The sequence below is a fragment of the Giraffa tippelskirchi genome, chromosome 2, assembly GCF_054371585.1.
Source record: "Giraffa tippelskirchi isolate mGirTip1 chromosome 2, T2T-mGirTip1v1.2.pri, whole genome shotgun sequence".
In the NCBI taxonomy this organism is placed as follows: domain Eukaryota; kingdom Metazoa; phylum Chordata; class Mammalia; order Artiodactyla; family Giraffidae; genus Giraffa; species Giraffa tippelskirchi.
The window spans coordinates 26,056,871-26,071,887 of record NC_137276.1 but is presented as its reverse complement, the minus strand read 5'-3'; the positions used below and the strand labels follow the sequence as shown (position 1 = coordinate 26,071,887).

General features: G+C 37.0%; 1 protein-coding gene across 15 annotated transcripts in view; it reads right to left on the bottom strand.

Moving 5' to 3' along the window:
* The window catches only part of CFAP43 (cilia and flagella associated protein 43), a 111,355-nt gene that overhangs the window by 56,596 nt on the left and 39,742 nt on the right, over nucleotides 1-15,017 (bottom strand). For 12 of the 15 annotated variants that reach the window (XR_014069218.1, XR_014069224.1, XM_081543413.1 and 9 more), the window contains 4 exons: nucleotides 13,098-13,165; nucleotides 11,270-11,401; nucleotides 6,803-6,919; nucleotides 3,853-3,933 (listed from right to left, as the gene is read on the bottom strand). Coding sequence is in view for 13 of the 15 variants with exons in the window: in XM_081543413.1 (XP_081399539.1) it covers nucleotides 3,853-3,933; nucleotides 6,803-6,919; nucleotides 11,270-11,401; nucleotides 13,098-13,165 (398 nt within the window). In the remaining 2 variants the exon portion in view is untranslated. The remainder of the gene's footprint in view (nucleotides 1-3,852; nucleotides 3,934-6,802; nucleotides 6,920-11,269; nucleotides 11,402-13,097; nucleotides 13,166-15,017) is intronic. The other 3 variants (XM_081543395.1, XM_081543404.1, XM_081543490.1) reach the window with 1 other exon arrangement.

Here is a 15,017-nt window from a genome sequence, read left to right as displayed (position 1 = left end):
ATTGATTAGGAAATGATTATACCTGATACTAATGAAAAATAAAATAAGAAATTTAAAATATATTCCTAGCATCTTTTGGACATCTTTATTGAATGTTAGTGATTTTTAAAAATCAGCATTCATCTGCTGGATAATAGTAGATCCTGGGATGCTGGTATAATTGAGGAAGACTTCAAAAAATAACTGTATCATGGACCATGTGGCCTGTCTCCAAAGAAACACATCACAGATTCCTGCTTATCTAACAGTCATTTACAGAAGATGATATCTAAGAGAACAAATTTGTGGTCACGATACTTAAAGAATCAGATTCGTTTCTCTATAGTTTTCACTGACAAAGCCCACTGGGGTTCTCCAGAAAAGTCAGATGGACACTAGCTGATAAGGTCTAAGCTCTTCACTTGTGCTTTAGTCTAATTTCACCTGCTCACAGGGAACATGTGCAGCAGTCTTGCACCCAGCACTTCAGACCAGAGTTCTTAGTGTGAGACCGCTGCAATACCTCAACTCCGAGGCTGTGTGGAGACGTACTGCCAGTAACACCTCAATTCAAGACTTAAGTTGGCAGCAGGAATGGCTGTGCACAGAGATGCTGCACCCAGAATTTGGATCTCGAGGGGAGCAGCATGGATGGACTGGCCCCATGACGACTCTGCCCTTCCCCAAGGAGAACTCCATAGAGCACCCTCAGCCACTCCCTGTGACGAAAGCACATGCTCTAGAAGGAGAGCTCCCACCTCTCCACCCTCTGATCAAAAAATAAGATTTTCCTTTGCTGTTGGGGACCCGTGTAGGTAACATAATTACATTTTGGAGGTTGTTTTGAATAAAATAACAGAATGTTAGAAATAGAAAAGATCTTGAGATCATCCTTTTGCAGATTAGAAAGCAGAGGCAAAGAAAAATGTAGCAATTTGCCCCCAGGATCCCAAAGCTGATAACAAAGCTCAGAGGAAAACTCAGGTGTCCTGCCTCATTAGAATGCAGTTTCTCCATTGAGCAGGTTTTCATTTTATTTTTTAAAGTGAATTTTCTGAGGCTTAACCAGGTTGAGCCTATTGGTATCTCAGTATGAAACTGGGAACAAAGTGGTGAGGGTTGGGGGTTTTTTTAGCTGAAAATCTTTATGGGAGCTCTTAGTGTATGTGTGTATCTGTGTTTCCTCAACACAGTCAGTTGAAATTACCCTCTATTCCAGGGAATAGTTGACTAGGCTAAAAATATACAGCAATATTTGGAGGGATCTTAGTTACTCTAGCAAGTAACATCAAGTGAAAGTACTAGTGTTTGGGCATCCTGCCATCATGATGCTAAGCAGGGTTCTCTGAGGACCACTACCTAAAATGTTCATGGAGAATACAGTCCTGGGCATAGGCAGGGAGATCTAGCCTCTGTACTGCTTGATCAACCCACTTATCAGTTCTCCAGAGAGCAGCAGTAATCTTCAGCAAGGAAAAATCACTGACTCTCCCCAACAAAGGCTGATCTACATGAATGTAGCCTGCTTGGTTTTGAGCTCAATGAAGGGATGTCTGCTTAACTGTGACAGTTCCCCAAATCTCTCCCCGCAAGTCAGGGGAAAGGAAGATATCTGAAGCAGAAAGAGGATCTTTTGATGGTGCCTATATCCCTCCTTGGGCTTCCCTGGTGGCTCAGTTGGTAAAGAATCCACCTGTAATGCAGGAGACCCTGGTTTGATTCCTGGGTCGGGAAGATCCACTGGAGAAGAGCTGGTCTACACACTCCAGTATTCTTGGGCTTCTCTTGTGGCTCAGCTGGTAAAAAATCTGCCTGCAATGCAGGAGACCTGGGTTCAATCCCTGGGTTGGGAAGATCCCCTGGAGAAGGGAAAGGCTACCCACTCCAGTATTTTGGCCTGGAGAATTCCAAGGACTGTATAGCCCATGGGGTTGCAAAGAGTTGGACACAACTGAGTGACTTTCTTAGCCCTCCTTAGCCAGGAAGTGCAAGGTAAGTTCTGATTATACAAACCCTCAGGTTTGTATGTCTCTTCTGTAAAAGGAGGTGTGATCAGATGAACTTTAAGATTTTTCTAGTTCTAGTAATTCTAACAGAAATGAATACACATAAACCTTTGCCACACAGATTATAGAGTCTACACATATTCTTTTAGGTAAGAATTTTTATCTTTACTTTTTAGGATGAGTTTACTTATCTCATTGAATTATTTATCTTTTGTATCTTGTATCCTCTTATACAAAGTATGATGCTTCATCTTGCATTATTAATTGAGATTTTAATTTACAATAGAGAAGGACTGTAACTTCTCTCCCTACTATCTAGATCCATATCTCATCGAGGATCATGTAATACAGAAAAAATGATAATTTAAGAAAAAATAGCCTTACCATTGTTTCTTGGTCTTTTCATACTTTTAAAATATTATTTTATGTGTACCATGACCATGGTGGAAAGAATGGTATCACCTTATGGTAGGTTATGCTTAGGTTTAGGTGAGCAACTGTAGTTTGCCACCCAGCATACATACACCTTCCTTCTGGAAAATTTCTTGAATATCCTTTAAGAAACCATCTCTCTTCTATTTTCAGTTGAGTGGAATAGATCTAAGTCTCATTTCCAAAGCTGACTTTAAGCCAACTAGCATTTCTCTTTCCCCTGTCCACAGTGATTAGTTCAGGGGTGTTATTAAGACATTAGGATATATTTACTAAGCCTTCTGAAAAGAAGAAACTTATTTTCTCTTTCTCCTCCCATTGTAGGAGGTTTTCTTCCCCGATGATATGATGTGAGGTTGTTATTTGTAGCATTTGGGTATCACACGAAGTCTTAGATGAAACTAAAGACATAGTACACAGACAGAAAGAAAGACGAGATCCTTGGTAATATCATTTGAGTTGCTGGATAAAGCCACAGCTGAGCCCAGAGAAGCTCTATACTTTATAGTTAATTGAATCAATAGCCCACACTTTTTAATTTTTGGCTCAAGCTGGTTAGAGTGGCATCTTTCTTTCATTTCTAACTGATTCCCTTGAGGTTAGATGGGGTCATTTACCTAGTTACAGCCAAGGAATGTTTCATTTTTTATTAAAAACAGAAGATCCCCTGGAGACGGAAATGGCAACCCACTCCAGTATCCTTGCCTGGAAAATCCCATGGACAGAGGAGCCTGGCAGGCCACAGTCCATGGGATCACAAGAGTTGTTCATGACTTAGTGACTAAACCAAATCAATTGCTAGTTCAAGACTCTCCAGAACTCTTCCCATCTCATGGTGTGCATGCATGGTCAGTCGCTCAGTTGTGTCACTCTTTGTGACCCCATAGACTGTAGCCTGCCAGGCTCCTCTATGCATGGAATTTTTCAGGCAAGAATACTAGAGTGGGTTGCCATTTCCTCCTCCAGGGGATCTTCCTGACCCAGAGATCGAACCCTCGTCTCCTGCATCTTCTGCATTGTCAGGCGGATTCTTTACCGCTGAGCCACGTGGGAAGCCCATCCCGTGGTACCGAGGAGCTATTAATTGGTGGAGCCTCTGTCAGCTTTGTTCCCTGAAAGACCATGGGGGAAAAGAGATCCTGTCAATCCACAATGAATTCGCAGCATGAGTGAGATATAAATCACTAGGGTTTCAGAAATAATTGCCACCAAGGAAAAGCTTGTTCTTTCCCATATACCAATACAATACCTTATGTTCCACCCCCTGGGCTGTGGAACATACTTTATACACAAGAATTACTCTAAACATATATGGTAAAATACACTAAAGTCTCTGTAATGAGTATTTCCACAGACTATTGACATGTGAACAAAAAAAGGTAGGTTGGATTAGAATCCAATATTTTTAAAAAATCCATTTATAAGGCACACTTACTTGGATATTCAGATAAATCCTGCTGACACAAGCGCCATCCTCTACACCCCAAACACAAACTTCCCCTGACTGTGTGAGTGTCTGTAAAAGAAAGAAAAACAAAACCCAGATGGAAAACAAGACTGCTACAGGAGCATGTTCTAAATTTCTTTCTAGTATGTCAATCATTGATGATTTAAAATAAAATTTCATTTTATTTATGTGGATTAAAATTACTTTACAATCTCAATGTCAATACTTCTGATTTGAACAAATATTAACTATTACCTTTCAGTTCAGTTCAGTTCAGTCACTCACTCAGTCGTGTCTGACTCTTTGCAACCCCATAGACTGCAGCACACCAGGTCTGCCTGTCTATCACCAACTCCCAGAGCTTACTCAAACTTGTGTCCATTGAGTCGGTGAAGCCATCCAACCATCTCATCCTCTGTCATCCCCTTCTCCTCCTGCCTTCAATCTTTCCCAGCATCAGGCTCTTTTCAAACGAGTCAGTTGTTCACATCAGGTGGCCAAAGTATTGGAGTTTCAGCTTCAGCATCAGTCCTTCCAATGAATATTCAGGACTGACTTCCTTTAGGTTGGACTGGTTGGATCTCCTTGCAGTCCAAGGGACTCTCAAGATTCTTCTCCAACACCACAGTTCAAAAGCATCAATTCTTTGGTGCTCAGATTTCTTTATAGTCCAACTCTCACATCCATACATGACTACTGGAAAAACCATAGCTTTGACTACACGGACCTTTGTTTAATGTCTCTGCTTTTTAATACATAAAGTAATATGTAAATATGTATTTAATATGTATTAAATGCATATTAAATATGTATTTAATATGTAAACTAATGTCTCTGCTTTTTAATATGCTGTCTAGGTTGGTCATAACTTTTCTTCCAAGGAGTGTCTTTTAATTCCATGGCTGCAGTCACCATCTGCAGTGATTTCGGAGCCCAAGAAAATAAAGTCTGTCACCATTTCCATTGTTTCCCCATCTATTTGCCATGAAGTGACGGAACCTGATGCCATGATCTTAGTTTTCTGAATGTTGAGTTTTAAGCCAACTTTTTCACTCTCCTCTTCCACTTTCATCAAGAGACTCTTTAGTTCTTCTTCACTTAATATGTGTTAGTGTAAATTTTTTTGGTATTTATCCTTCTAGTGTTCTCTGAGCTTCCCAGATCTGTAGTTTGGTGTCTGACATTAATTTTGAAAAATTCTCAGCCATTATTACTTCAAACAGTTCCTCTGTTCCTTCCTTCCTTTCTTCTCCTTCTGGTATTCCTATTATGTGTATGCTATACCTTTTATAATTGTTCCATGTTCTTGGATATTCTGTTCTTTTTGATTCTTTTTCTTTTTGAATTTCAGTGTTGAAGTTTCTACTGACATTTCTTCAAGCTTATTGATTCTTTCCTCTGCAATATTCAGTCTATTGATGAGCCCACCAAAGACATTCTTCATTTCTGTTACAGTGTTTTATATTTCTAATATTTCTTATTTTCTTTCTTAGTGTTTCCATATCTCTACTTATATTTTCCAGTCATTCTTTCATGTTGTCCACTGTTTTCATAAGACCCCTTTTAAATTTCTGGCCTGATAATTACAACCTCTTTGTAATTATTTTCAGATACAACAATATCTGAGTCTGCTTCTGATGCTTTCTCTCTATCTTCTAACTGTTACTGTCTTTTAGTATGCCTTATAATTTTTGTTAAAAGCTGGACATGATGTACTGGGTAAAAGGATATGAATTAAGTAGGCTGTAATATGGGGTTTTATGTTTATCTGGCTAGGAGTTAGACTGTGTTTATTGTCTGCTGTAGCTGAATGTGTCAGAAGCTAAAATTGCCTCCAGTGTCCTTGTTTTGGGTCTGAGATATGCAGATTCTCCCATTGTAATCCCCCTGGGTACTGGCTCCAGGGCTGGTTTCTATTTCTGGGTATCTGCTCCAGTAAGCTATGATTCTTTGCATCTGCCTGTCTGTCTCTATAATTTTGGGGGCAGTGGTTTCCCCTATGACCCCAATTCTCTGATGGGTCTGAGAGGAATGGTTGATTTGAAGTTTATTCAGCTTTTCTTTCCCCCTGTTGTAAGGTTCTTTACATGCTAGACTGGAAACCCAAAGTTCATCTTGTTCATTTTTCTTCTTTCACAGGATCAAGACTGAAAGCATTTTAAAGTAACTGTAATGTGATACAGTTTAAATTCTGTTTCTTGAATACGAGGGAGTGAGTACATGATGCTGTGGATCAAGTATCTAAATTCTAAACATGAAAATTTTGTATTAAATTTTTATTTAATTCTTATCAGAGAATATCTGGAAGAAAAAGCATATAATCAGAATCTGACGACTAGAAGAACTCTTAAGTGTTACCTATTCCATAGTTTATGTATCTTTTTATTAATATTTGCTAGAACTCCCAAAATCTTAATGGATTTGTTGATGAATCATATGGAAAGTGAATTATGTTTCTTGAGATCAACTAAAGGTAAGCTGTTAAACAGCAGAAAAAATTTTTCTTTTCTAAATGTAGAGGGTGGGTTTTTTTTAAAAGTAGACAGAATACATGTTTTACGCATGGCAACTATTTCATTTTCATTTTTAGATGGGGCTGGATCACTCTGAAAAAGGGTAAACACTAATAGTTTAATGAGTGTTGACAACTCACTAGCAATGAATGTGTTTAAAGATATGGCTTGGAAAGCTTGGATGGTGAATACAAACAGGATGGCTCTTAAGATTTTAATTGCTTTGTCATGTTCAGAGACTTAATATTGTGGAGTCACAATGTGACGATGTCATTTTAACTGGGGAGTGGATCTGGTGATGGAAGTGGCTGCTATTTCTACTGCATCCTCAAGAGTCCCCTCTGCTTCCTATTTGCAACAGGTTGCACATGAACTTCCAAATCTTATCCTTAAATCCTATTGTGGAACAAGACAATATTCCTTACCATGCAGTATTCATTTCCAGGTGTGATAAAGTCTGTTGCCTGAAATTTCCCATCACAAGCCTCTAGGACTTTTTCAAAGGTTGGCTCCTCACCAAAAGTATAAATAAAAATAGACCCCTATAAATATACCAAAAAAGAAAAAAATAATGTAATTGTTGTGTGTTCTGTTGAACAAATAGTTATTAAATGTTTACTGTAAACAAGACACTGTATCGGAAAATGTGATGGGAAAGTAGAGATAAACTCAGTAAGGCCCTGACCTTGAGCAGCTTAAAACCTAGATATTTGTTTTATTGATTCTTGCATTCACTCATCAATTAAAATATTCCATAAATAAGACTTCTTTTCTCCATTTCCAGGCATTTGTGTTTTAGATTACAAAACATAATGAAACACTTTTTCCTGATTTCAAAAATTATGTCTATTTATAGACATAATAAAAGTTTGAAGAATGTGGAAAACCAAAAAAGTTGTTAAGAGGAACTAAAGTCTATCACATACTAGACCATGATGAGTACTAATGAAACTTTTAAATAAACTTTTGTGAAACTTGTAGAGGTGTATCTGAAGCTGTTACTTTAAAACTTGCTTATCATTCTCAGGTTCCAAATCCACCTCTCCAAAAAAAAATCTATCCTATACCTTATGCATCTCTGACAAGTAATTATACTACAGTATGGTTACTAGCAATAAGAAGTCTTCTTTCAATTGATCACAAGTTCTTCAAGTTTACTTGAGTTAAACATGAATGTTTTTATTCTTGTTTATGTAAAAAACACAACTCTGTAAAGTCTAACATTTGGTAGGTATTTACTGATTTTACCTTTTATTCATTCCTTCAACAAATACGGACTAGACACACTGAGCCAGACACAGCTCTGGATGCAGGGGCTACATCAGAGGACAGGACAGACAAAAACTCCCTGCCTTCATGGAGCTTACATTCTACTGGGGAATTCGGTCAATAAATAAGATATCTAAACAATATATATTATAAGTTAAAGAGCAATAATTGTAGAAAGAAAAAAAAATAAAGCAGGGAAAGAGGATATGACATGGCGAAATAAGAGGGTAGAATTCAAACCTGAGTGTCCAAGGAAGGCTTTACTGAGAAGGTGAGTTTAGAGAAAAGACTTGAAGGAAATGAGGAAGGTATTCATGTAGACTCTATGGGGAATGCATTCCAGACAGAAGGAACAGCCAATGCACTCAGAGGGAGGAGCAAGTCTGGTGAGTACAGAAAGCTTACATGATGGCCAGCATGACTGAAGCAGGGTGAACAAGACCAGTGGGAGATAAGGCCAGGGTGGGGAGAGGAGTCCACATCATGAGAGAACGTAAAGCATAGTGAAGATTTTGGCTTTTACTCAGAATAACATAGGCAGTCACTGGAGGGCTCTGAGTAGTAGAGATGCTTTTCTCACCTTGGCTACTGTGTTAAGTACATACGTTTATTACGTACTGAGAAAAGTATATTAAAATCTGTCGAGATCATGACTTTGCTTTTCCTTGTCATTTTGTCATATTTTGCTTTATATATTTTGAAGATATTTTATTTGGTACATATATATCTTAAAAGTTTATAGACTTCTAGTGAATTTAATCTTTTACTATTCTAAAATATTAATAAATTCATTTGTCCTCAGGAATGATTTTTGCCCCAAAGCCTATTTTGCCTAATATTAATATATCTCCAAAGGCTTTCTTTTGGTTAATGTTTGCATGATCTATCTTTTCCTATCTTTTTATTTACTTTCAATTTTTAACTTGCTTTCAATGTTACTATATTTTAAAAAATTTACTTTCAATCTTATGCTTTAGATATGTCACTTGAAAACAGTGCATAGTTAGGTTTGGCTTTTTTTTTAATCAAATATGCTAATTTTTGCCTTTTAACTAGATCAACTATTCTGTTTTGCTTTAATTGTAATTACTAGTATATTTGAGATTAAACATTACACTTTAATTTACGCTTCCTATTTTCTTCTCAGTTGTTTGTGTATCTTTTCTTCTCTTTTCTTACCTTCTTTTGGGTTGCTTTCTTTAACACTTCCACTTTGCCCCTCTTTTATGTGGAAATTTCATCTGATGTTTCAGTTCTTTTATGGTTACCTTACAGGTCAGAACACGTATACTTAATTTATAAACATCAGAAGAACTTAAAACCTTTACTCTCTCAGCAGGTGAAAGAATCCACCTGCCAATGCAGGAGACTCAGTTTTGATTCCCGAGTCTGGATGATCCCCTGGAGAAGGAAATGGCAACCTGCTCTAGTATTCTTGCCTGAAAAATCCCATGGACAGAGGAGACTGGTGAGCTGCAGTCCAAAGGGCTGCAAAGAGTCAGACACAGCTGAGCGAGCGACTAAGCACACAGCACACTCTTTCCCTCCAATTTCACATTATTTTTGTTGTTTTATACAGTCAGTCTTCACTTACATTTCTCCACACATTTACTACTGCTCTTCATTCTTTTTGCATCACAGTCTTTCCATCTGGGATCATTTTCCTTCTGCCTGAAGTACATTCTTTAGAATTTTCTCTAGTGATGATGTACTAACAAATGCTCATTTCTAAAAATGTCATTTTTCATCCCTATACTGAAAAGTATTTTCCCTGGGTATAAAATTCAGTGATAGTAACCTTATTTCACTAAGTCAGGGGTCAGCAAACTTTTTCTATAAAGGGACCACCAATAAATATTTTAGGCTTTGCAGGCCATGTGGTCTCTTACAACTACTTAATACTACCATTGCAGTGTGAAAGCAGCCATAGACAATACATAAACAAGTGGGTCTGACTGTGTTCCAGTAAAACTTTATTTACAGAAACAAACAGGAGGCTGGTTTTGACCCCTGGGTCCACAGTTTGCTGACCCCCGCACTACATGGAAGACATCATTCTACTCTTTCTTACTTATATTATTGCCAAAGAAGTCAGCTGTTAGCCTAATTGAAAGTCCCTTGAAATAATCTGGTTTTCTCTCTGACTACTTTTAAGATTTTCTCTTTGTCTTTAGTTTTCAACAATTTCACACTGTTAAATCTAGGTGTGTATATCTTTTTACGTATCCTGCTTAGGATTCACTGGGCATCCTGAAGCTGTAAATTCATGTCTTTAATCAGTTCTGGAAAATATCTCCTTAAATATTGCTTCTGTCTGACTCTCCTCTTTGGAATTCCAATCAAATACATGTTAGGTCTTTTCACTATATCATTCATTTCTCTTACCCTCCCTTCTATATTTCGTATACTTTCGTCTCTTGGGTACATTCTGAATAACTTCTTCCCCAATCTATCTTCAAGTTCATCTATTCTCTCTTTGGCCACATCCAGTCTTCTATCAGACATATTCATTTAATTTTTACTTTGTAAGTATATTTTTCTTTTGTATGATTTCTATTTGTGTCTTTCTTCCTTCTCTTGGGTTACATTTTTTATTGTTTTCTGTCCTCCATAGATACTTCAAGTTTTTCATTTATTAAAACATCATTAACACACTTGTGGTAATTACAGAAACTTAAGTCTTTCCATATTTCAGTTTCAATTTCTTTTACGCAAAAAAATCATTCAATTTTACTTGTAATTTTTCTAAAATCATTGCTCAACAATATAAACTGCTAATCCTGATTTAGGAGTCTTCCTAACAGTATAATTCATGCGGGCATTTGATTTTATCCTGCATTTATTTCCCTCCCTTCTTCTCTTACAGAACCTATACTCTCCTTAGAGAACCACCCATTACCACAATCTCAGTTTATGTTTGAGTAGATGACAGAGGATGAGATGGTTGGATGGCATCACTGACTCAATGAGCATGAGTTTGAGTAAACTCTGGGAGTTGGTGATGAACAGGGAGGCCAGGTGTGCTGCAGTCCATGGGGTCACAAAGAGTTGGACATGACTGAGTGACTAAATTGAACTAAACCGAGATGACTCTATCTAGGCTCCAAGGTTAGACATGTGACCTAGGCCTGGTCAATGAGAGTTTAGAATCCCTCTGGACATAGTAATTGACCGAGGGGTAGAAAGGTGACCCAAGTTAGTACAATAAGTCCAGGTTACAGGATATTTTTTTTCCAACTGATATCTTTCTACTAAGGTCACCAAGAGGATAAAAATATAAAACTGGAGTTTCAGGAGGTTCTTTTGACACCATCTTCATAAAAAGGGAGGAAGTAGAGAGGAAACCGAGCTAAGATATTGCAGAAAAACAAGGATAGTAGCAACACAAGAGCACCCAGATTTATATCAATTCCTTGCTTGCTTTCAGTTATATACGCACAAAAAGAAGAAAACAAACACTCAAGTGTTGCCTGGACTTTTAAATTGGCTGACTTTTCATTTGCAAGCTAGAGTCCTGACTAGTAATGGATCATTATGCAGCACATTCTGCACTTCATTCCTGTCGTGCAATGATGGTAATAATAATATCTGAAAACTTATCAAGAAATCACCATTTAGCATACCTTGTCTGTCTGAATCAGCAACATTCTGTAACAGGGAGAAAACATCAAATGTTCCACCGGCCTTTCAACCTCAAGAAAATCCTCTACTTTGTAATTTGTGTCTTTAATAAGTAAAGAATACACAAAGCCATCCTAGAAGCCAAAAACAATGAGATAAATGAAGAAAATTAGTCTCAGTCCATGCATAGTATACTTTCCTCATAAAATCAGCTAAGATTTATTGATTAGCATCTACTATTCATTTTTGGAAACATCATCTATGTTTACATTATCTAGAATGCTCTGTCTTCTTACCTTTATTTAGCCAATTTTTAACCATGTTTCCTGGTCAGTTTTTAATTTTATCTTTTTTTCTGAAACATTTTTCAATTACCTACAATTTTACTAATCTCCCCTTTCTTTGAACTTCTTTAGTATTTATCACCTTACCACATTCTTCATGATAAAGGAGGTGGGGTAGATGAGGCAGAGTTTACTGTGTGGCTGGTATTCAGCGGTCTCCTTACTTCAAAAGACCTTAGCCTTAATGTATGTTTTTTAATCATTATTATGTGCATTTCTTAAATCTCTAAATGACTCAAAGGTAGGGAGTGTGCTGTTTATTTCCTTTGTATTCTCCTTTCTAGTTTTTCACACAACAGGGCAAGTATCCAGTAAAAATGGGTTGGTTAAATGTTGATCAGTAAGTTGTAAACAGTTTTAGGTTAATTTAACTACTTTCAAGAAGAACTTAAGTTATTTTTACAGTAATGAAAAGATTTTGGGCAAACTCAGCCATCATTTCTAGATTAGATCCCCTAATGACTAAGAGGAGGTATTTGTGAGATGGCTTGGTTCAGACTTGGGACCTGGGGATAAAACGTGCAGGGTGCTTTCTCTAAGCTCATCATCACTCTCCATCCCTCACCGGAGCAGATGCTCCAAGCTCTCCTTTAAACTAGATTAAAAAAAAAACAAAAACAAAACACCAAGGGTGACTTGAGAAGGACAAATGCAGACTAAATGTAGAAACGAGGTAGTCCATTGCAAGGTTGGGGAGAGGAGATTATGAGCTAAATGTAGGTTTATGAGCTCCAGACTGCTTCCTGTTGGTGGAGCTTTCATTCTGACAGCATTTTGCAGCTGCCGTTAGGTTCCTAGAGGTGTGATCTGTGGCAAAAGAAGAGACAAAGCTAACAGTGGTTTGAGACAGCTACTAGTAGACCAGAGATTTTAGTGTAGGTCGGCTTAAAACCTTAGCATTGATTACAACAACATGGAAAAGTAACATGGTCTGGCCCCGTTTCTTACTTACTGAAGCTGTGTGCCCTAAAAAATGAGAGAAAGGACTTTGGAGTTTACCATGCTTGGGTTCAATTTCCAGCTTCTCCACTTACTGGTTGGTGAACTCTGGAAGACTTGACTCCTTTGAGAGTGTGTGTGTGTGTGTGTGTGTGTGTGTGTGTGTGTGTGTGTGTATGTTTTGGGGTGGTGGATTTTTTAATTTTATTTTTGTTTATTTGCAATAAGATAGACATATGATAGTTCACTATAATGTTTTCTATAATTTTATATATATATATATATATATTATCTGTAATAAAAAGTTTTACAATAGCATCCCCTGAAAAAAGAATGTTAATTACTAAACTGACAGAACTTGATATCACATATTATGGCTCATCATAGTAAATGGCAGCAAATAGAAATTTTGTATATTTTCTTTTTCTATTTTCAAATTTTTTTAACCATTTTTAATTGAAGTATAGTTAATTTACAACATTGTGTTAGCTTCAGGGGTTTATATATTTTCTTGAAAGCAATTAATTTTGAAGAAAAAATACATTACAATTCCAGAAGCAAGCACGCCTCCCTTCTGATACGCCATGGTGACTGGACTGATAAGATTTCTTTCAACTTTGGGAAAGAAAAACAAAGTAAAACAGGTGACACATAATTAAAAGTGCCATACAGAGTAAACTAGTTTCGCTTGCTTTACTAGGACTATTCATTTCTTTGTAATTCCTTTTTCTACAGATCAACTTCCTATCAGAATATGTGCTATGATGCCTCTCAAACAATAAAGAATAAAAGCTGCTTTGCAATGATTACTGATGATAATGATAAATCAATGACTAATGATAAATTACACAAGTTTTTTTTTATGTTCTGTATCATCAGATCTATGGGAGCAACACTGTGGAATTATATAGTAAATATATTTCCTTTTTTAAGGAAAGAAATTATCAGAGATTTTAAGAGGCCAGGGGAAAAAAAGACAAAAACTATATCATTATTAAGCTGTATACTTAAGGTTTGCATATTTTATGGCGTGTAAATTTGTACCTCAATAAATAAAACATAGTGGATTTTAAAAAGTAAAAATAAAAAAAGATTTATAAGATCTTTGTTATTAATAAAATATTGCCCTGGGGGAAAGTCACAAAAAGCACACTAGCTTTTATGTAGATAAACTGCAAGAACTACAAGATCAAAGGCTCAGAGACAGCTGCCAGACTTTTATTTATTGCATACTACCTGCTCAGCATTTTGCCAGATGCTAAGATGCATAGTGCCCTTTCCTCCAAAGACTGTTCACCTCCCAGTAGTTCCTTCTCTTTAATCCAGCTGCCACCAGAGTCCATTGCTGTGACTCTGGCCTAGTCTAGATGCCTGCTGCTTATAGCTACTCCTTTCTTAAACTATGGATAATTTATGTCCGCAAGCACAGTTCCAATTGGGGTACATCTCCACTCAGGAGTTGATGTCCTTCCACTGTCATATGGATTAGGTATAAACACCTTAGTCAGACATTCAAGGTCAGGTGTGGTATCACTTAGATGTCCCTTTATTCCCACTATTTATGCATAACACTTGATGCTCCAGACAAACTGGACAACTTCTTGTTTCTCAACCTCCCCCATGTTTTCTTGTTTACACAGATACCATTGTCCAAAATTTCACCTACCCTCATCTCTGCCTGTGAACCTATCCTTTAAGGGCTATTTCAAATGCCACCTACAACATGACTTAATTTGGCATTTTTCTCTCATCTGAATTCCCATAGCACTTTATGATGCTTTCCTCACATCTTGATTTTTCTGGCTGCAATTATTTGTCGACTTGTCTTATTCTCTTTAATAAAATATAAATACCTTGAGGCTGTTGATTATGAGGTTATATATTTGCCACCTATATCAACTCAAAGGCACCAGTGTCCTCCACATTGTAGAAGATAGAAAATATTTATTTGGAAGTATTTTAATATATGTATCATGAAAATGATAAGAAATAGTATATAGGACGGAATTAGTGAGTAATAAAAGACTACATACAGGGACTTCCCTGGAGGTCCAGTAGTTAAGACTCTCAACTTTCACCGCAAGGGGCATAGGAACTAAGATCCCATATGCTGGTATGGCTAAAAAAAAAGACTATATACAACTAAGTCCTAAATTGTATAAAACATCACAAAATAGGAATTTGGAAATGAGAAATATTGTTTTATAATTCACTTTACAAACACAAAGAGGTGCCAATTTACCCTCTAGCAATCTCTGGGATTAAACTATAGAGCCAAAGTTGAAGTCACTGTTCCTAACTTCAAAGTTGATGACTAGTGGGAAAGACAGTCTTATTTAACTTATATGCAGAGTACATCATGCAAAATGCTGGGCTGGATGAAGCACAAGCTGGAATCAAGATTTCCAGGAGAAATATCAGTAACCTCAGATATGCAGATGACACCACCCTTATGGCAGAAAGTGAA